At 34.3% G+C, this 23,613-nt stretch overlaps 1 protein-coding gene and 1 long non-coding RNA gene across 5 annotated transcripts; both read left to right on the forward strand.

The window, feature by feature from the left end:
- Window positions 1-650: 650 nt before the first annotated feature.
- CBSX3 (Cystathionine beta-synthase (CBS) family protein) lies at window positions 651-2,797 on the forward strand. 2 transcript variants are annotated; one of them, XM_078973472.1, is made up of 6 exons: window positions 651-791; window positions 1,634-1,910; window positions 2,006-2,087; window positions 2,163-2,236; window positions 2,317-2,377; window positions 2,448-2,797. In XM_078973472.1, the coding sequence occupies exons 2-6, from the start codon at window positions 1,647-1,649 to the stop codon at window positions 2,588-2,590; spliced, it is 624 nt and encodes a 207-aa protein (XP_078829598.1). In that variant the 5' UTR covers window positions 651-791; window positions 1,634-1,646; the 3' UTR covers window positions 2,591-2,797. The 2 variants fall into 2 exon arrangements, with proteins under 2 accessions (XP_078829598.1, XP_078829599.1); XM_078973473.1 differs by lacking the exon at window positions 651-791 and adding an exon at window positions 1,258-1,536.
- A 3,331-nt stretch (window positions 2,798-6,128) lies between these two features.
- On the forward strand, window positions 6,129-7,975 carry LOC145015731 (uncharacterized). Of its 3 annotated transcripts, none has more exons than XR_013666007.1 (4): window positions 6,129-6,827; window positions 6,928-7,096; window positions 7,218-7,512; window positions 7,765-7,975. It is a non-coding gene; the product is annotated as an uncharacterized LOC145015731 (long non-coding RNA). The 3 variants fall into 3 exon arrangements; XR_013666008.1 differs by having other exon boundaries at window positions 6,928-6,976; window positions 7,072-7,512; XR_013666006.1 differs by having other exon boundaries at window positions 6,928-7,512.
- The last annotated feature ends 15,638 nt before the right edge of the window (window positions 7,976-23,613 follow it).

Below are 23,613 nucleotides of genomic sequence, written 5' to 3' on the forward strand. Positions count from 1 at the left end.
AAGTTAAAATATTTGAAAACTTTGAATTTATAAGAAAATAATAAATTATTATAATGAAATTTTTTTATTTTTTAAATTTAAACAAATAATTTAAATAAAAAAAATAAACTAACGGGCTTTAATTTTGAAACTTTGAAATTAAAATGTAAGTTCATTAATTAAATTGATATTCATTTATTGTTATATTTATTATAATTATTATATTAAAGTATTATGTGGAATTTATTAAAATAAAGAAACCCATAAAATAACATGTGGAAAATATATTAATTCAAAATAACTATAAAATGATATTTAACAAATTGAATGAGAGTCTGAAATATGGAGAAAAAAAATTCATTTATTAAAATAGATTATATTATTTATAAAAAAAGATATAAAAAATATTGATATAACAATTCATTAAATTTTAATAGAATTTAATGAAATTTAAAATTTAACGGATATAATAGAGTTAATGAGATGATAGATTTAACGAGACGATCTGTGCCACTCCATTAAACTTTAAAATTTTAAAAGTTTCATTGTAGCTATCCTTTCATTTTAAGTGTATTTGAAGGTGAAGGTGCAGGTGCATGGAAATATATGTGCGGATAAGATGCAGGGTAACATAGCCTTGGCTTTTCTATAAAAACCACCAAATGGATAAACCTCAGGCTGCCTTGAAAAGATTCATTTAACTAAAACTCACCTTCTGCTTCTGCCCGTGAAAGTGTGGCCTCCACCTTCTTCTTTCACTACTCAAGTCTGTGTGCTACTGTGTGTCTCTGTGTGTGATCTTCTCCAATCAGGTATATCACTTCATCTTCTTCTGTAAATGCATACTACTTTACCGATCTTAATTTCTGCATCTCCTGATTCGCATGTACGTAGTCCATTAATTTTAGGGTTGTATTCAAGTATCTGTGAAACATAGATCTTCAAGAGCTGATGAAGACGGATCTATCTTGATTTAAAGCTCAAGTATCTCTGGTTTTATTTGATTGGATTAAAGAAGATTAATAAGCTATGTTTAGAAGAAGCTGAATCTAATTGGAAAATCTGTACAAAAACATATGGATGTATGATTAGCTAGCATTAACAGAATGAGTACTCTCTTTTTTTGCCATGAAAATCGCAACAAATTCCGTATGTATCTTAAAATAGTCAAATCTGAAGCGAAACTTGCTTCTTTGTTCATAATCATTATAGATTTGTTGATATAGCGTCAGCTTTGGTCAAACATATTCCTCTAATCCTCTTACTCTGTCGTGAAAGGTATTCGAGACATCACTTTGATAGTCAAAACTGTTTGGTCAAACATCGCAATACTCATGGGCATCACGCATGGAATCATTTTAATTAGAAAGATTCAAAACAATTTGATTATCGTTGAGGCTACTATCATCAAACTGTTTGCTATTATTTAACTACTGTTCAAACTGGGTGGAAGGACTATTGAAAGTGATTTGACCATCGAACTTTTCAAAACAAAATGACCATTCGAAGTGCACTTGAGCTCAGTTGTTTTAGTTTTCTTGGTCTATATATTTATGGGTATAGTGACACATCACAGATGTTGTAGGTAAAAGATTTAATATCACATTTGACTTTTAGCTAAAAGATTCTTTTGTTTATCTTTTTGTGATGATAGTTAAAAAGAGGATATGCAAGGAGGAATCAGATCATTGGTGTCACATGGAAGCCTTGTGAAACAAGCAGTCCTCCAACATGTTCGTGTGGTGAAGGTGAACCCCCTTCAATCACTCATGTTGTCACGCCATGAGTCAACTTCAGCTGCTCCTCGTATGGAAGAACATGGCTTTGAAAGCACCACCATTTCAGACATCTTGAAAGGAAAAGGAAAAGGTGCTGATGGCTCATGGCTCTGGTGCACCACTGATGATTCTGTTTATGATGCTGTCAAATCGGTATACCACTCTTTCAATTTCAATTATCACACACACACACACACACAAATATCAATACATGTAAAATGGTTGAAATGAAAACATATGTATTGCAGATGACACAACACAATGTTGGTGCATTGGTTGTGGTGAAACCTGGGGAGCAATCATCAATTGCTGGAATTATTACAGAAAGAGGTGACTCCAATTAATATTATGCTCACAGCTTTATTATCTCTTTCGTGTTTTAATTATAACAGATTTTATTTTCAGATTATCTGAGGAAAATCATTGTTCAGGGAAGATCTTCAAAGTCAACCAAGGTCGGAGATATCATGACTGAAGAGGTATATGTAGATATTAATTATTTTTCACACCACACATATCCAATTAATTGAGATTTACTAAAACATGTTTATGGTTGCAGAACAAACTTATCACAGTAACTCCAGATACCAAAGTTCTGAAAGCAATGCAGCTAATGACAGGTATATCTGTTATGTCTGTATGTATTAAGTCAAGAAAGATTAATTGATTTTTGTTTTGGGTGTTTGGCAGATAATCGTATCAGACACATTCCGGTGATCAGTGAGAAGGAGATGCTGGGGATGGTGTCGATTGGGGATGTGGTTCGTGCTGTCGTGAGTGAACACAGGGAGGAGCTCAACCGTCTGAATGCATTCATACAGGGTGGCTACTAAGAAAGAAAATGCATATCATCATTTATAAGAAAAGCTGCTGGAGTTGACCAGATCAGATGGTTGCACCTTTTGTGTGTTTGTTTTTTAATAACATCTTAGGAGTCTGTAGATATTTTTAAAACGTGTTTTTTATGGTTCTTGTACTGTTATCGACGAGGTTATGTTACTCGGGAGACTTGATAATAACAAAACTTTTGGATGCTTCAACCATTTTTTTACTTTTATGTTTTTATTATGAACAACAAAGGTTTTCAATCACTATTGTACATTTAGTTACTTTTTTTTTTATGACACAAGTACTATTAAACTTATATTTGTAGGGTAAGAAATATAATTTTAATTGGTTATTGTAAGTCTAATCGGTTTAACTGTTTAAAAATATTATTAAACTAATATTTGTTGTTTAAAAAACAACCATGACATCTCATATTATTTTTCCAGCCAATATCAAATTTTCGGTCATCTTTTCCGGTTAATATAATTTCAAAGAAAAAAAGAAAACACCATTTCATTTGTTCCTTTTTTTAAAAATATAAAATATTACTAAATGGGACAATGACTTAGACTATCTCTAATTCATTTTCATTTTTTCTCCTAAAAATCAAGTAAAAAAAATAGGGTAAACAGTATTTCAGATCATCTCCAACTCATTTCTATTTTTTTCCCCATAAATAGTGTAAAAAATGGAGTTGATTCATCTCCAACCCTATTCCATTTTCTATCCAATTTTTTACCTCTAAAAATATATTCTTGAAGCATTCCATTTTTATAACTTATATATATTATCAAATATATTTTTCACATTCTCTCATGTTTTTGTTAAAAGCACCATATCCCCACAAAGTCAACTCCTTTCATTATTTGAATTAGTCGTATAGTTGAGTATTATGCGGAATAAAATTATATAATTGAAATATTTATAAATATATATTAATAAAAATAATTTTGACATTAATTCATATATTATTTTAGATATAAAACATTGTAATCATTTTAAACTATATAATATGATAGACATGTAATTAAACATTTAAACCCATATGTATTTATGTGCTGGTTGCATTTGAAAAAATAAAAATAAAGATAATTCTCAATTTCGCGTTCATTTTAATTACTTTTATAGTTAATTAATTTAGATAACTATGTATTAGTGCATTGGGTGTGGCAACAAGGTGCAACACCAAGTTGTGCCACCTCACATGTCATATAAGCAAATGATGTTATAACACCAAGTGGGGAAATGAGCAACAAGATGCAACACCAATTTTTTTAAACTAAATATTTTTATTTTTGTATTTATTTTTTAGTATTTCGTTTTTTTTTTTACTTTTTTTTTGGCTTTCGGTTTCTTTTTCTTTTTGTGTTTTTAATAACTAATATATTTTTTATAAACACATAATTTTAAAAACAAAAAAAAGACATAATATTTAAAATCTAAAATTTCAATTACAATTAAAAAAACATAATTTTAAACCTAAATTGATAACTAAAATACCATTCAAATTACTACTAAAACCACACAAATCCTAATTAACCCAAATATTTTTTAATTTGTTCCTTCATCGCTTGTAGCACCGCTAGATCAGCAAGCGCTAAACCCTCCTCGCTTGTCCGAAGAATTGACAACTGATGTGTCATTAGTTCCCTCTCTTTTTGTTCCTGCTTCTTCCGTGCCTGCCTTTCCAGGAACTCCAAATGACAACGTTTCAACTCATTTTTCTTTTATTAATAAATTGTGCTCGTCGAATTTCGCTCTCATTTCCGCCGCATCTTTTGCTCTCGTCTCCACCTCCTCCGCATGTCTTGCAGCGTGCCTCGCTTTGTCGCATCCGGGCGGTCGTCGTGCTGGGGATATCTCTTGGATATCATCCGGGATCTCATCGTCATCGACGTTTAGGTCGATGTTAGTCCGTGTGTCCGACACGTCGACCAAGCTAGAATTGCGAGACTTTTTGGATTGAACCTCCGACGATGTAGGCATTTTATTCCACTTTGGATCCGCTCGCAACAATTCCCATGATTTTTCAAAGTCGAAAACATGACCCATTTCGATCCAATATTGTTCCTTAGCAGATTTGAACAAATCGAAGTCGTTGGTTCCGCTTTGTTGTTGCGCCTCAAGCCGGTTGTAAATACCGTTGAATTTGCTGCATCGCTTAGTTATCATACCCCATTTGCTGCTCAACATGTCATTGTTGCGATACAGATTTTTCTTTAAAATAGCGTGAAACTTGTCGAGCACCGCCCCCCAATAAGCTCTTTTTTTCATTCCATTTCCGTGAAGTTCGTTTTTTGAAGTAGCACACCAAGCCGCCGTCAAAGCGTATTCCTCCTCCGGTGTCCACCATTGTGGAACGTCTGCATTTTCTGTTTTTACCGCTATTGATTTCTCTTTTGATTTTCCTTTCCCTTTCTTGTTCCCATTACCTCCCGCTTCCGCTTCACCTGATTGTTGTGTCGTAGGCTATGGTTGGTTGGTTTGTTGTTGCATCGAAGCAAAAAAAGGAAGAGATTTTGTTGTAAATTTGGGTTTTGACCACCTTGATTTTGTTGAAAGTAAGGTAAGTTGGGAAACTGTAGTGGCGGTGAAGCGGGGTTGAAAGTTACGCCTTGGTATGGGATCTGTGGTGAGCCTTGAGTCGATAAAAGGTTGAAATAACCTTCATAACCGGCAAACCCGACAGACGAGGTTGTGTTTGGATTTGATGATGGGGAGGTGTTTTGGTTTTGCTCCATTTTTTAGAAATAAATAAAAATGTAGATAGAAAGAAATGTAAGGTTTGAAATGAAATGAGTATACATATATATATATATATATATATATATATATATATATATATATATATATATATATATATATATATATATGGGTAAAGTGAATATACCTAACAACCTTATATAAGCTTAGGTACCTAACCACATTATACTACATCGTTTTGCATTATATTTCCATTGCAATTGTCTAAGGTTCTTAAACTTCAACCCTTAATTTGATTTACTTCCAAGATTTTCAAAGATTCACCATCATATTCCTCCTATATCATTTGATTTGTAACGGCAGTATATAAAGCCCACCAGGGGGTCTACGATAGAAAGACGTCATTTGAAGGAAGATAATGGTAAAAGTCCAAAGATTTTGGAAGCAATCAAGTTATGAGGTTGAATTTTAAAAATTTTGGGTGATTACAATGCAGATATGATACAAAATTACGTAGTATGATGTGGTTAGGTACCTAAGCTTATATAAAGTTGTTATGCATATTCACTTTACCCTATATCTATACTACCTTATAATAGAAATCCAACTATTTCCATAAATAGATTCAATATAATAATAATATTTTTTAAGACGTCCAAACCATTAAGCTGTTAGTACAAGTAATCATTAATAAAATAATATTAAATTTTAAGAGGTATAACCCTTATTACGCTATTTACAATGAGTTTATGCATAGAAAAATACCAAATCTTACGCGGTTAACATGAATTACGTACATATTGAATAGGCTTTGGCTTTCTTCTTCAAATTGAACTGGTCAAAGAAGAACCCGTCTTCCTCAGATTTTGCCAATTGAATCGGTCTATAGATAAACTTTATATATCATCTCTTATCTTAGTATCTATAGCCCTTCCTTGTAGAATAACCCTAGATGAGTCGCCATCTCTTCTCTCCTTGAACTCTCTCCCTCTCTATTAAATACTCTAAAATTCCTCCCATATTCGACGCAGTTACCCACCACACCTTGACCACTGAGACCATTACAGTCGCTGCTAAACACCTCTGCCTTTCTCTTCTCTTGCATATCTCCTTTAGAAACCCGAATATCGAACATCACAACACCATCAGTAAACTTTGTTGTCACATAACCTTCACTACCATCAAACAGGCCACCTTCATCATCATCGCACTTCATCTTACCACCGTTCACAACCCCCATCTCTCGACATCTAGCATATGCTACTGTTCTATTCTCTAATTATTTGATTTTGATCGATTGCACCGGTCAAGTCTAGAACGAATCTTTTTCTTCATATCTCTGCCCCATCCCCTTATATGACCAATTGACTGCAAAAAATTTCTTATCTGTGAGGTCGTAAGTGTTACGCATTTTACACACATACCTGGAGACCTAACCATCTACTACTCACAGCTGGTCGCACTCGACTCTCTAGAAACCTCAGACAACCATTTTCACAACAAGTGTCACAGTGGACCAGGATCCAACACGATTTCAAGGTTAGTGCTCTTTAAGCCATATGCACACACATATTCTCTTTTTGTGGTCATAGGTCTCCAACCATCTCTCTCTCTCTCTCTCTCTCTCTCTCTATTGCAGAACCAGGAGGCAAACACTATTAATTTACAAACGTTCTCTAACAATACAGGTTTTTGTTAGCAATTTTAAAGTGTTCTTTTCAGTCATTTATCACATAATCGTCAATGTTTACTCTCAATTTCCGGTGTTTCCTCTCCATTTCAGGTTCTGATGTTTGTCTACATTTTGGGTAATCATTTGTATATTAAATATTCTTGTATAAGTGTATCTAGAGTAAAGCTTTCTTGTTTAAGTGGTACTAAGGGTATTTGTGTCCTTTTGACATTTCTCAACTATCTGTATCAATTCAGGTATATCTTCAACTATCTGTACTGATATGGACTCCAGTTAATGAAGGAAATATCTTATTACTCTATCATTTTACTGTAGTTGTTGAATCCTTATCCATTTAATTAATGTTTGTTTTCAAGAAAAATAACAATTTTTGTTATGAATTGGGTGAAAATCACAGAAATCGAACTGTTATCATGACCTCACCACCATCGTCTACCATCTTTGTCTTCTCCCCTATCTTTGTATTCACACTCTAATTAAACCCCAACGTTGAAGCCTTCACTAACCATCTCCATCTTCACCACTATCCAGGTAAATAGTTCTATCAAATTCTCTGTTCCATGTTTTTTTTTAGTTTTACTTAATTGTCATATAATGATTTTACTCTGTGTTTCATGGATATATCGATTCTTACACTCACCTATGTTGTTTAAGATTATTTAGAGCTATTCATAAATGCCAGATTATTTGATGAGATCAGCACACACTATTTCCAACCAGTTTTAGGGTTAGTTGTTTATTTTATTCACAATTTATGAGCTTGTTTTACATTATTTTTTGCAGGAGTATATTGCCTAACACCCAATGTGCAGAATATTGGTTCAAGTTAATTCAATATATTTCAAAACTTGACTATGATTATTGTGTTTAATTCATCTTGGTTTTGTTTTTGGATTGTAAGAATTTTATTATTTTTTTAAGTTGTTTTAGTTTATCTGATTTATAGGTTTTGGATAATTTTTTCATTTGATGTCCACTCTCTCATTTTTTCGAAGCACGACCTGTTACTTCATCTCTTCAACAGTTCAACTGATTGTGATTCTCACGATTAAAAGAAAGAGTGATTTTATTCTAGAGAATTATCTCCCCTTACAAGCTCAAGTTAAGTTTTTTTTAACCCAAATTGCACATTTGGTATTATCAATATTCTTAATATTTGAATGCAATTGCAGATTAGCTAATACCGTACTTCCATTTTATCTTATTCTTTGCATTGAAAACAACTAAATACAAGGAATAGCATCGTACTTTCATTTATATGCGAAACTCTAAGCTTTCTTCCCCAATTCGCATTTTCATTCAAATTCTTCGCATCTTGCATCCATCCGTCTTTGAGTTCATTCGCATTTCATCGCATTAACTGAGAAATTAATCAGTTGTCTCATATTCGCATTTCAGTTGTTTGAGAAACCCAGATACGAACCCAAATGCGAAACCCACTGATTTCAAATGCGAACCAACCAAAAATCATCAACCACGTACTTGTGTCACCAAATGCGAACTGAATATCACCATTAAATTCTCCTCGCATTTTATAGATGCGAACACAATCCAGATCTCCGACTCCAAGCTTGCGAAATCAAAATCAATTAACCTCAAACAAATCGTGAACTTCTTATGCGAACTGTTTTGACCCACAAAACCAAATGCGAACTCAATTGATGTCATATGCGAACTGATTTCATAGATGCGAACACAATTGATTTCATATGCGAATCCACATCCATCGATATGAAACCAATACCAGTTGCAAGTAATTAGTAGCAACCATCGATCCTCTAATTTTCAATTACTCAGCCTTCGCTTTTCATACAACCCGTCGACCCTGAAAAATCGATAAACACCAAATGTCTCATTTTTAGATCGATTTTCTGATTAAATGTCATATTTGAAGAATGATCGATTTTCTGATTAAATGACCCCATTTTGCGAAGTTGGACCACTTATATTATTTCTTGAAAAGATCAGGTGCCAAATGCGAAACTCTAAGCTTTCTTCCCCAATTCGCATTTATACATTAAAAACTTCGCATTTTCATTCAAATTCTTCGCATCTTGCATCCATCCGTCTTTGAGTTCATTCGCATTTCATCGCATTAACTGAGAAATTAATCAGTTGTCTAATATTCGCATTTCAGTTGTTTGAGAAACCCAGATACGAACCCAAATGCGAAACCCACTAATTTCAAATGCGAACCAACCAAAAATCATCAACCACGTACTTGTGTCACCAAATGCGAACTGAATATCACCATTAAATTCTCCTCGCATTCTATAGATGCGAACACAATCCAGATCTCCGACTCCAAGCTTGCGATATCAAAATCAATTAACCTCAAAAATATCGTGAACTTCTTATGCGAACTGTTTTGACCCACAAAACCAAATGCGAACTCAATTGATGTCATATGCGAACTGATTTCATAGATGCGAACTCAATTGATTTCATATGCGAATCCACATCCATCGATATGAAACCAATACCAGTTACAAGTAATTAGTAGCAACCATCGATCCTCTAATTTTCAATTACTCAGCCTTCGCTTTTCATACAACCCGTCGACCCTGAAAAATCGATAAACACCAAATGTCTCATTTTTAGATCGATTTTCTGATTAAATGTCATATTTGAAGAATGATCGATTTTCTGATTAAATGACCCCATTTTGCGAAGTTGGACCACTTATATTATTTCTTGAAAAGATCAGGTGCCAAATGCGAAACTCTAAGCTTTCTTCCCCAATTCGCATTTATACATTAAAAACTTCGCATTTTCATTCAAATTCTTCGCATCTTGCATCCATCCGTCTTTGAGTTCATTCGCATTTCATCGCATTAACTGAGAAATTAATCAGTTGTCTCATATTCGCATTTCAGTTGTTTGAGAAACCCAGATACGAACCCAAATGCGAAACCCACTGATTTCAAATGCGAACCAACCAAAAATCATCAACCACGTACTTGTGTCACCAAATGCGAACTGAATATCACCATTAAATTCTCCTCGCATTTTATAGATGCGAACACAATCCAGATCTCCGACTCCAAGCTTGCGAAATCAAAATCAATTAACCTCAAACAAATCGTGAACTTCTTATGCGAACTGTTTTGACCCACAAAACCAAATGCGAACTCAATTGATGTCATATGCGAACTGATTTCATAGATGCGAACACAATTGATTTCATATGCGAATCCACATCCATCGATATGAAACCAATACCAGTTGCAAGTAATTAGTAGCAACCATCGATCCTCTAATTTTCAATTACTCAGCCTTCGCTTTTCATACAACCCGTCGACCCTGAAAAATCGATAAACACCAAATGTCTCATTTTTAGATCGATTTTCTGATTAAATGTCATATTTGAAGAATGATCGATTTTCTGATTAAATGACCCCATTTTGCGAAGTTGGACCACTTATATTATTTCTTGAAAAGATCAGGTGCCAAATGCGAAACTCTAAGCTTTCTTCCCCAATTCGCATTTATACATTAAAAACTTCGCATTTTCATTCAAATTCTTCGCATCTTGCATCCATCCGTCTTTGAGTTCATTCGCATTTCATCGCATTAACTGAGAAATTAATCAGTTGTCTCATATTCGCATTTCAGTTGTTTGAGAAACCCAGATACGAACCCAAATGCGAAACCCACTGATTTCAAATGCGAACCAACCAAAAATCATCAACCACGTACTTGTGTCACCAAATGCGAACTGAATATCACCATTAAATTCTCCTCGCATTTTATAGATGCGAACACAATCCAGATCTCCGACTCCAAGCTTGCGAAATCAAAATCAATTAACCTCAAACAAATCGTGAACTTCTTATGCGAACTGTTTTGACCCACAAAACCAAATGCGAACTCAATTGATGTCATATGCGAACTGATTTCATAGATGCGAACACAATTGATTTCATATGCGAATCCACATCCATCGATATGAAACCAATACCAGTTGCAAGTAATTAGTAGCAACCATCGATCCTCTAATTTTCAATTACTCAGCCTTCGCTTTTCATACAACCCGTCGACCCTGAAAAATCGATAAACACCAAATGTCTCATTTTTAGATCGATTTTCTGATTAAATGTCATATTTGAAGAATGATCGATTTTCTGATTAAATGACCCCATTTTGCGAAGTTGGACCACTTATATTATTTCTTGAAAAGATCAGGTGCCAAATGCGAAACTCTAAGCTTTCTTCCCCAATTCGCATTTATACATTAAAAACTTCGCATTTTCATTCAAATTCTTCGCATCTTGCATCCATCCGTCTTTGAGTTCATTCGCATTTCATCGCATTAACTGAGAAATTAATCAGTTGTCTCATATTCGCATTTCAGTTGTTTGAGAAACCCAGATACGAACCCAAATGCGAAACCCACTAATTTCAAATGCGAACCAACCAAAAATCATCAACCACGTACTTGTGTCACCAAATGCGAACTGAATATCACCATTAAATTCTCCTCGCATTCTATAGATGCGAACACAATCCAGATCTCCGACTCCAAGCTTGCGAAATCAAAATCAATTAACCTCAAACAAATCGTGAACTTCTTATGCGAACTGTTTTGACCCACAAAACCAAATGCGAACTCAATTGATGTCATATGCGAACTGATTTCATAGATGCGAACACAATTGATTTCATATGCGAATCCACATCCATCGATATGAAACCAATACCAGTTACAAGCAATTAGTAGCAACCATCGATCCTCTAATGAGGAAACAGTTTCCTATTCGATTGTGCTTTGCAATGACAATCAATAAAGCTCAGGGACAAACAATTCCATATGTAGGTATCTATCTTCCAGAACCAGTATTCTCGCATGGACAACTTTATGTTGCATTGTCCAGAGGGGTTTCACGTTGCAATACAAAAGTATTAGTAAACCCTAACGAAAATTCAAAAGGTGATGGGGTTTATACAACAAATGTGGTGTATAAAGAAGTATTGCACGATTAATATTTTGTGTCGTCTTGATTGGTTGCTTTTTATTGGTTATTTGATGCATGATGTAACAAATAACACCATAGTTTGATTATATTGTCTTCAACATGTACTTTTTTTTAACATAACAATTTTGTAATGGAAACATATCACCGAAAGAACTCACGTGCCCCGCCGCTTTGCGCGGGTAGACGGCTAGTATATATATATATATATATATATATATATATATATATATATATATATATATATATATATATATATATATATATATATATATATATATATATATATATATATATATATATAGGTAAAAAGGTAATTTTTTTTAATTAATGTGAATTTGACCGTTTTCAAACGGTAAATTACAACGGCTCAATTTTACGTGTTTTAGCTCGTTTCCATGGCCACGAGAACCGCATGACGAGAAGCAACGAGTTGGTGGGGGGGGGGGGGGGGGGTTCCCCGTTACGACGTCGTCGCGATGCGCTACGTCACCAGCGTTACTTTTCGTTTGTACCCATACCGTGTGGTCTTAGAATCATACCGCCGGACATTTAACCCTGTATTGCACATTAATAAAATTAGTTTATTTTCTCTTTTAGTACTATTTTTATATGTTTATATGAGTAATAAAAAATAGCTTATATGGCCATTCTCCTATTTCGATCATCTAATTATTTTAGATATCAATAACTGTTTTAAAAATACAATAATATATTTTTTAATTTAATGTTAATTTCAACCAAAAGGTTTGTAGCACAATAATATCAGGTGGTGCCTCAAATGTTAATTTCAAATATTATTACGGATAACTAGTTACAAAATTATTTTTTGAAAAAAGATATTATTAAAATAGATTAAAGACGACTTTCAAGTTAATAAGACATTTTGACTTTAAGTTTTCTTAAGTATACATCTAAAATTTTTTAAATATTAATAGTTTTAATATTTTCAAAGTTAAATATATTATGTTAATAGTTCGGAACTTTTATAATGTTTTGTACTTAAACACAAATTTAAATTAATAAGTTAGTTGAAAGTTGAAAAGTTTAGCCTTTCAAATAGTTTAATTAACAATGGAAATTCAAATTAGTATATGAGAGAGAAATATTTATAATGAACTATATGATTGAATTTTTAAAATAATTATTTCAAGCATTCATAAGTATTTTATAAATTCACTTTGCCTATAAATATTTAAATATAATATTTAAATAAATAGCAATGCATATTACCTTTTAAAAATGGAGAATTTCATATATACCCTTCTTAAACATCAAAATATCATATTTACCTAACTTAATTTCTAAATATCATATTTACCCTTCATAAAATTTCAAAATATCATATTTACCATTAATAAAATTTCAAAATATCATATATGTCCATTTTTAAACATCAAAATATCATATATGTTCTTCTTAAATACCAAAATATCATATATGTCATTGTTAAACATCAAAATGGCAATGATAATATCTAAAATATTTTCCATCTAAAACATGATAATAATCAACAACAACAAAAACTAAACAATCAAAATATACATTCCATAAAGAGTGTTGAAGATGAATTTTTTGTTTATCAAGAGGACGATATTCCAGCAATTTAGAAGTTTACATTCCATTATTATATACATAAGGATAATATGATTACTTTTTTTAATTATTAAAATAATTCTAAGGTATAAAATTGATTATAAAATATTAAAAACATTATAAAAAAGGAATTGGGTAAATATGATATTGAAAAGAAAAAAACATCATAAATGGTCCTTGTGGTTTCCCTAAATCTGAGTTTAGTCCCCGTGGTTTAAAAACATCATAGATGGTCCCTGTGCTTTCAAAACTTTTAACGATTGATCCTTATTGCTAACTCCGTTAAGGTTTGTCTGTTAATTGAAGGATATTTTCATCATTTCACTAGCATATGGATCATTTATGATGTTTTCTCTTAGTTTTTTAAAAAGAAAAATTAAATATAAATATTTAATATATAAAATCTCTCTCTCTCTCTCTCTCTCTCTCTCTCTCTCTCTCTCCCCCTCCCCCAAGAAGGGTATATGCGCTTCACCCTTTTCTGAATCACTAACACTACCTACAATAATTGATCAAAGAAATCGCCACAACCCCTCCTTTGGTTCGTTTGGCTGTCATAAGTATTGGTTACCACCCAATGCCCAGTACCTTAAGACGTAAAGATCACCACTCAATCAATCCTTCTCTGGACATACCAGATCTCTACTCTGACTGAAGGTATCAGGAAGATCCTTCAATTTGGTATCAGGTAAATTCGGTCATTGAATAATTGGCAGATTAGCAAAGACGATCAAGGGTTACTATACATGGCACCAATGCAAATCCTATAATTTCACCCCAGTTAGTCTTCATGTTACGATTAATAATCAGAGATAGTTCTTGTATCGGAGATATGGGTACTTGTAATTATACTTGTGTTTTCTTTTCAAATTCAGGTTCTTGTGATTTCACAGAATGTAGCATGCAATTCTGATGACCTGGGAGGATTATGGGGTTTCAGAGCAGATTGGAATCACCATTTACTTTATCCTCTTTCAATTGATGCATCCTAGTTTATCCTCTTTAAATTGTTGCAACTAGGCAGGCATCACTTCTAATTCCTCTTCTACTAGGATTGTTACAGTAAAACTCCAAAAGAAAAGATTAATCGATAGCTTCCTTGATTTGCTTTCTAATTGAGTTTGGTTTCAAACCTTTAATCTTTCATGTAATTCCCTTAAAGGCCCTCTTTTATTATCCTTTTTTCATCTTATCCAATTTAAAGTGTTTGATTTAAGTTGTAATTGATTCAATGGGGTATTACCAGTTGACACCAATCCTCCTGCACTTAAAGAATTAGACATCTCTAATAATACCTTCATGGGTTTCCTCCCTTTCGGTTTATGTATCAAGTCCATTGGAATTCGTGTTCTTAGATTTGTTATGAAATACTTTATCGAAACAATTCTGCCTGAATTCGGGAATCACACTTTCCTTGAACATTTGTACAGGGCTTCCAACAATCTTCTTTCATGGGATATATTATATTATCAAGATAACAAGTTCATCGCCATCAATGGAATTAGTAGAACTAGGGTTTAACGCATCGGGATCGTCTTCATCTTCGTGTCTGTTGATTTCATGTCAGATTCAGTGTTTGACGACAAAAATCTTCTTCTTGAAAACCTGGTGGTCATTCTTCGTGTATTTTGATTGCTGAGGGCTCGATTTGAGATTACTGGGAAGCAGTGGTTTTGGTGTTCTTGCTGAAACAAACACACACACCGAGAGAGAGAGAGAGAGAATGAGAGAGAAATAGAGAGAGAGAGAGAGAGATTTTATATATTAAATATTTATATTTAGTTTTTTTTAAAGAGAAAACATCATAAATGGTCCTTAAGCTAGTGAAATGACAAAAATGTCCTTCAGTTAACGGACAAACCTTAACGGAGTTAGCAATAAGGACCAATCGTCAAAAGTTTTGAAAGCATAGGGACTATCTATGATGTTTTTAAACCACGAGAACTAAACTTCAGATTTGGGGAAACCACGGGGACCATTTATGATGTTTTTTTATTAAAAAATGAAGCTGGACAAATATGATATTTTGAGGTTTAAAAAGGGCATATATGAAATTCCTCCTTTTAAAATTTTCGAACAACCAAATATATAGATAATATTTTCTTTTGAAATCACAATAATCACATGAAATTACTAAGTATCAAAACTTGTATTATATGGACAGTTGATCGATTAATAACATAAAAAATCTCAAATAAAAATTCAATTCAACGGCCACTTAAATAAGTTTGAGCTTGAATTACAAATAAACATAAAATATATTATAAATTATAATAAAACGTAATAAGTCTACTAGGTTGGACTCCATGGAACACCCATCCAAATGTCTTATTCTTTATACTCGATTGTTGTCTTATTATTCTTTATTATATCTTATTCTTTATATTCGATTTATATTCGATTGTTGTCTTATTATTCTTCATTTGTTTGTTCTTTGTCTAACAATAGGCATAAATGGCCTTTAGAGCTTTATGTCCGTCATATTATTGCCTAATTATATCTAAATTATATCTATTTGTACATTAGGTAGTAATTTGTACATAATAGTTTTTAATCATACACAATAATTTATGATTTACACAATTGTATTGTATAACTATATAAAACATAATTTGATGTATATGGCTAAAAAGTACTGCGAACGTATCATTACCCTTGCACATTAAGATTATTCACTTAATCTCAATTTTCAAATGTTGATATAACCACGTTGTGACTCATTGATAATGAGTGGATCCGTTTTTAACCTATGAAACATAACAAAAACTATTAAGTTTTATAGTAAGTTATAACAAACTTTCAAAGTAAAAGTTTTAATTAATATTGTAACTTCCCCTTGGAACACGGTCAAAAAACACCAAAACAATACATAAACTGAAAATCTCCAGAAAAGTCATAATATTTCTTCATAATTTACAAAAAAGTCACAAACTAAATTTGTTTATGAAAATGTCTAAATTACACGGTAAAAATGACGATTTGATCATTTTTTCCCGGTTTACCGATTTCATTAGTTATCTGGTTTCAAAAAAGTCTCATTATTTTACAATAATTTACAAATAAGATCCAAACTAAAATTAATTGATGATTTAGCATTTTTCTCCATGTAACATACATATTACCGGTGTTATTGATGGTCTGGACGCATAATCATTAAATGAGCTGATGATATGGATACGTTGGGTTATATAATGTCATGTTTACCATAAAATGATATCCTGATATATTGTATATTTTTTGAAATATAAAATTAGGGATGAGCATATGGACTGGGGAACCGGCCGGAACCGGAACCCGATGGAACCGGTCAGGCCGGGACAGGGACGTTATTTTTGTGGATTTTTGGAACCAGTAGGAACCGGAACCGATATAACCGGAACCGGTAGAACCTACAAACCGGAACCGTATGATTCTATTTTTCAAGGACCGGTTCCAACATTTAAAGACACGACAAGAACCGGTAGGAACCGGGAACCGGCAGAACCGCCGGGCCGGTTCGGTTCTTGATTTTGGCCGAAGTCGGTTCTCGGGTCTGGTCCGGTTCCGGTTGGTTCATTCCTTTTGCTCATCCCTATATAAAATGCATCAAATGAAAACTACAATAATTATATAAACTAGCAACAAATTCGTTATTTTCAAGTTTATAAGAAATTTCAAATTATCTATTTAATCTTATGTAACCCAGTATATCTATCTCATCAACTCATTTCCGACCATTTTTTCCAAAAACACAACATTTTACCAGTTTCATTACTGACCTAGATACATAATCATACATGAGCCGATAATATGGATATCAAATTTTACGGTAAACGTAGAATTATAACTCATTATATTCATCTTATCAACTAATTTAATGACTAAACGTCTATATCAGCAATGAACCCAGTAAAATATATGTTAAATGAAGAGAATGGTCAATTAATTAATTAATTTTATTTTGGATCTTATTCGTAAATTATGGTAAAATAATGAAACTTTAATAAAACCGGGTAAGTAATGAAACTGGTAAACCGGAAAAATGGGTTAAATCATTATTTTTGCCGGTAATTGAGATTTTTTCGTATTGAGACTTTTTTATAAATTATGGTAAAATATTAGGACTTTTCTAGATATTACCCTCACATAAACCTTTAATCTTTTATATTGGTTCTTTATTTTTATTTCACTGTGACTTTTGTTTGTGATTTGGTATGTGTGTTCACTCAAAGTCTCAAGCAATTAGCCTCTTTAATTATAATATAAAAAATACGAATAATTAAATTATAAAACTTTTCATTAAGTGCTTAAATGATTACCTTAAGTTAGTTAGAAGATTTTCAATTATCAATATTCATAAATTATATCATATTAATTTGAATACTTAATAATCATATATCAAATTAATATGAAAAGGTAAAGAATTATGTGCGTTTCAAATCAATATAAAACGTTAAAAATATTTAAATATAAATAGTCTTTGATAAAGGATTTGATGAAAAACTTCTTTAAAAAGTTATCGATTTTATTGAAATCGACAATCATTTAAAGAAAAGTTGAACTTGTTAAAAGTTAAAGCATACCTTGTCTAAAGGTTGCCTCAGATATTTGAATGACAGTTTTGGAAATTCTCAAAATTTGGGAAAAAAAACATGAAGTGTAGTATAACTTTTATTATTATCATTTTTATTAGTTAAAACGTATTAACTCACACATAATGTAATACTCAAAAATTATACTATATTAATATGAATACTTAACAATCATATATCAAATTAAGGAGGAAAGTTGAAGAGTTATGTATGTTTCAAATCAATATAGTGTTAGGATGATGACATCTTATTGAATACATTTATTTTCCCCATGGATCGATCCCTTTTTACAACTATATTACATTTTATTTGTAAGCAAAAAGCATGTAGTTGCTTGGTGGACTTGATATCCCACCAAGTTTTTGCACCGTTGTCAGGGATATTGATTTATTGTTATTTGATTGTTTATGCCTAGATTTACAAGAACTGATGCACTACTCTACAATCTCGAGATTGAAAAAGAAGCGAAAAGGTTGAGAAAAGTAGCCAAACAAGCAAAACAACAACAACTCATTCAAGCTTCTTCTTCATCTCCACTAATCAACATAGAAGATCAAGTTATTTTTTAAAGAGATCATAGAAGATCAAGTTCATGTATGTTTCAAATCAATATGGTGTGGTGGTTGTTCTTTGTCGATTTCTCTTTAGATCTGAGATATACCAATGATTTAGATCCAGATCTAACATTTTCCAGTTGTTTATTGAGAAAACCGAAGCTGATGCGGTGGTTTGACGATGGTTTAACATTGACGGTCGTGTAATAGAACTAATGCATCATAGGTTGGTGATGGTGGTGGTGGTGACGGCCGTGTAATAGAACTGATGCATCACATTGGGGAGCACCAGTCCTCTTTGTGAAAAAGAAGGATGGATCCTTTCGCATGTGCATCGACTATCAGGAATTAAACAAACTTACTATTAAGAATCGATATCCCTACCCCGAATTGACGACCTCTTCGACCAATTACAAGGAGCGAGCTACTTTTCTAAAATAGACTTGAGGTCGGGTTATCATCAACTGTGAGTTCAATAGGATGATATTCCAAAGACAACTTTCAGAACACGCTAGGGCCATTAAGAATTTGCGGTGATGCCCTTTGGACTAACAAACGCACCTGTAGTGTTCATGGATCTGATGAATCGAGTGTGTCGACCCTTTTTAGACAAGTTCGTAATCGTATTCATCGATGATATCTTGGTCTTTTCGCGAAGCAAAGATGAGCACAGCCAGCATCTGAGACTAGTATTAGAGACTCTAAGAACTAAAAAGCTTTATACTAAATTCTTGAAGTGCGAATTTTGGCTCAGAGAAGTAGGATTTCTTGGCTATGTGGTTAGCGAGAAAGGGATACACGTAGATCCCTCAAAAATCAAAGCAATCGAGAGTTGGGCTACACCGACTACACCAACAGAAATCCGACAATTCCTAGGGCTTGTGGGGTATTACCGAAGATTTATCCACAATTTCTCCAAAATCGCAAAACCACTCACCACCCTGACTCAGAAGGGTGTGGCGTTTTGTTGGGAGGCTAAACAAGAAACTGCCTTCTAAACCTTGAAGCAAGCCCTATGCAATGCACCGATCTTGTCTCTCCCAGAATGGACCGAATATTTCGTAGTCTATTGCGATGCTTCAAATCAAGGCCTAGGATGTGTGCTCATGCAAAGAGGAAATGTCATCGCCTATGCCTCAAGACAACTTAAAACACACGAAGTTAACTACACTACTCAGGATCTCGAATTGGGGGTCGTGGTGTTTGCCCCGAAGATCTGGAGACACTACCTTTATGAAACAAGGTGCACTATATACACTGATCATAAGAGCCTCCAACATATCCTTAATCAAAAAGAACTCAACATGAGACAGAGACGATGGGTAGAATTACTGAACGACTATGAGTGCGAGATTCGCTATCATCCGGGCAAGGCCAATGTAGTAGCAGATTCCTTAAGCATAAAAGAATACTCAGGACGCCGAGTAAAGTCACTAACAATGACGATCCATTCACACCTGTTCACACAAATCGAAGAGGCCCAATTAGAGGCCTTGAAACCAGAGAATGTGACGAGTGAGGCATTGCGGGGAATGGATAAGAACCTTGAAGTCAAAAACGATGGAGCTCGTTACCTCATGGATCGAATCTGGACTCCAATGTTCGGCGGGTTCCGAGATGTTGTCATGAACGAAGCACACAAAACTCAATACTCCATCCACCCAGGTTCATATAAGATGTACCTGGATCTTAAGAAGTTATACTGGTGGCCAAAAATGAAAGCGGAAATCACTACTTACGTGGGCAAGTGTCTGACTTGCACCAAGGTGAAAGTAGAATACCAAAAACCGTCAGGCTTACTACAACAACCAGAAGTCCCTGAATGGAAGTGGGAACAAATAACTATGGACTTCATAACCAAGTTACCCAAGACGACGAGTGGATTGGATACCATTTGGGTAATCGTTGATAGGCAAACCAAATCCGTGCACTTTATGCCGATCAAAGAGACTGACAAGATGGAGAAACTGACCAGGACCTACATTAAAGAGATTGTACGACTACATGGAGTGCTAATATCCATTATCTCTGACAGAGATAGTAGATTCACTTCACGATTTTGGCAGTCCTTACAAAAATCTCTGGGGACTAGGCTGGACATGAGTACAACCTACCACCCACAGACCGACGGAAAGAGCGAAAGAACCATTCAGACACTTGAAGACATGCTGAGAGCTTGTGTAATAGATTTTGGTAAAACATGGGATACCCACTTACCACTCATTTAATTCTCTTACAATAATAGCTATCATACCCGCATCAAGGCCGCTCCGTTCGAAGCTCTATATGGTCGTAAATGTAGATCACCCCGTTGTTGGACCGAAGTGGGGGATACTCGGCTAGCCAAGGGACAAGTCCCAAATAGCGCCCTCACTGGTCCTGAAATCATAAGGGAAACCACAGAAAAGATTGTTCAAATACGAGAAAGACCGAAAGCATTTCGTGACCGACAAAAGAGTTACGCCGATAAACGACACAAACCTTTGGAGTTCCAAGTAGGAGACCGTGTGCTATTGAAGGTCTCTCCTTGGAAGGGCGTGATACGTTTTGGTAAACGTGGGAAGCTAAACCTTAGGTACATCGGGCCATTTGAAAGCCTTGCCAGGATTGGCCCCGTGGCAAACAAACTCCGATTACCACAGGAACTTCATAACGTACACCCTACCTTCCACGCATCGAACTTAAAGAAGTGCCTATCCTACAAGACCCTCATAATACCACTCGATGAAATCAAAGTTAACGATAATCTCCACTTCGTGGAAGAACCAGTTGAAATCATGGATCGGGAGATCAAAAGAACGAAGCAAAGTCGTATTCCTATCGTGAAGGTCCGTTGGAACGCTAAACGAGGACCTGAAATCATTTGGGAACGCGATGATCAAATGAAACAAAAGTACCCACATCTCTTCCCAATTTCTTGAAGTCCCAGACAAAACGCTAGTTTTGGGACAAAATTCCTTCTAACGGGGGGATGATGTGACAACAGTCGATTTTCGATCAAGTCAAAGTCAATCGGACAAACCGGTCAACTCATCTAACCCTTGTATATTAGAGTGTACACTATGTTTCTATTTTACAACTCACTATTTCAATAAGAAATTATCACTTGGATAGTTCATTCGTTCAGAAATTCTAAACCCTATTGGGGGTAAGTGATGAAACTATTCGATAAAACATCATTTTATACCCCGCGGGGGCATATAACTATCATAATGAAGCTTAACGGAGTGTACGAACCTTGTGTTGCGAAGCTAAACATCCAAAAAGGTCACAAATGAAGTCTCTCTCAATCTCTCTCTATTTATATCTCTCTCTCAAATCTCTCCCAAATCTCTTTCATAACCTCCCTCAACTTGTTATAAAGATTTGGGGGCATTCTGACCCTTAACTCAGCCAAAAACTACGCAAAACGGAGAGTTAACGCGAAAATCAGCCCCCTAGGGAGTCGAAGCCCCTTAAGGAGCCGAACCTCCCTAAGAACTGAAACCTCCTGCTGGAACCGAAATTCATGAGAAGGGAACCACCGAGCCGAGCCTGTCAGAGTCGAACGTGTTAGATCCAAACCCTCGCCTCCACTTCCTTGCTTTTGCGCTCGGTTCCTCGCCTCCACTTCCTTGCTTTTTATGGAAATCTTTATTTAAGAATAAAATATGTTGGGTAAGTTATTTAGGTGGAGTGTTGAATACCCTTTGTACAAGAACACAAGCAACCTCCCACACTCACTCCAAGGCCATACCCAACCACTATTCCCCCATACCTAGTCAATCATCATCTTTTTCCCACCATTATTCCAGCCTTACTCTTGAACAAATGCTGGAAATCCTCACATTTCTTCCCATTTCACTCCTTCTCCACCAAAGAACAAACTTCATTCTCTCTCACTTCTCTCTCTAAATTTCAAGATTTCCAAGGCTGATTTTCAAGTCTTCATCTACTTTTGGTAAGTAAAATCATCCTTCATATGATTATTCCACCTCTTTTTTACTCCAATCATTGGTTTCTTACACAAACTTCATTGTATATGTGTTACAACTTTGAATCTTCAAGCAATCTTCTAAGTGTTCTTGAGTTGAACACTTCCGTTCTTCAATATCCATCCACTAAAATCACAAAATGTGATTTCATACCCCCACATTTTCAAGTTTTCTTTGAGTTTAGGGGGGAAATATGTCACACCCCCAAACCAAGGATGGCGGAAACGTCTGGGGGTGGAGGACTTCATGTACAGTATCACAACAACGCGTATAATAGTGCTCAAAGTAAATACAACCAACACAAATATAATTGCAAAAGTTACACCAAAGTATATGTTTACATGTTTCAAAAGCAATTACATTATGATGACAAAATAAATTGTTGACGGTTTAGCGTCCCATCCTCAAAGCGATGAAGTTTTCCTGTTTCACTGATTTCCTGAGAATACAAGTAGTTTTAAAGAGTGTCAACACAAAGGTTGGTGAGTTCATAAGAGTTTTGTTTGAAGTAGAAACCGTTTTTCCTTGTAAAATCGATTTAGTTTGATTTCCAGAAAATCCAATATTTTCTTAGTTAAGTATGAATAGAAATAATCCTACATGATGCTGTAATGAACCCTAGAGTAATCCGCAGAGTTCCTCTATAATCGTCCAACATATAAAGTTATATAAGACTTAACTTAGATAAAACGTTGAATATAGTGGGTCTGCCCTAGGTCCACAACCCAACGAGGAACAGGAGATGAGGCGGGCACCACCAATTCTAGGCCAATCAAGACTAAATTCTTATATGACTCAACATATACGCTCAGCGACTATAGTTGAAGTCTAACAATTTTAGAGGATGTGTAGTTTTAATATCATAATAGCTTTGTATAGAGACCCGGTACTTCGTATTTGTACCCATAGAGATAAAAGGTGATTTTAAATCGACATAAAACTCATTTAGGTTTTAAAAATAAAA

Source organism: Lactuca saligna, chromosome 9 (assembly GCF_052625555.1).
Source record: "Lactuca saligna cultivar CGN05327 chromosome 9, ASM5262555v1, whole genome shotgun sequence".
NCBI classification, from domain to species: Eukaryota; Viridiplantae; Streptophyta; class Magnoliopsida; order Asterales; family Asteraceae; genus Lactuca; species Lactuca saligna.

What these genes read in the sequence shown, in the direction of transcription:
- CBSX3 (XM_078973472.1), top strand. Translation starts at nt 1,647, where the DNA reads ATGCAAGGAGGAATCAGATCATTGGTGTCACATGGAAGCCTTGTGAAA. An exon ending in TGGAATTATTACAGAAAGAG is followed by an intron (nt 2,088 to 2,162) that starts GTGACTCCAATT and finishes TTTTATTTTCAG; the next exon opens with ATTATCTGAGGAAAATCATT. An exon ending in AGCAATGCAGCTAATGACAG is followed by an intron (nt 2,378 to 2,447) that starts GTATATCTGTTA and finishes GGTGTTTGGCAG; the next exon opens with ATAATCGTATCAGACACATT.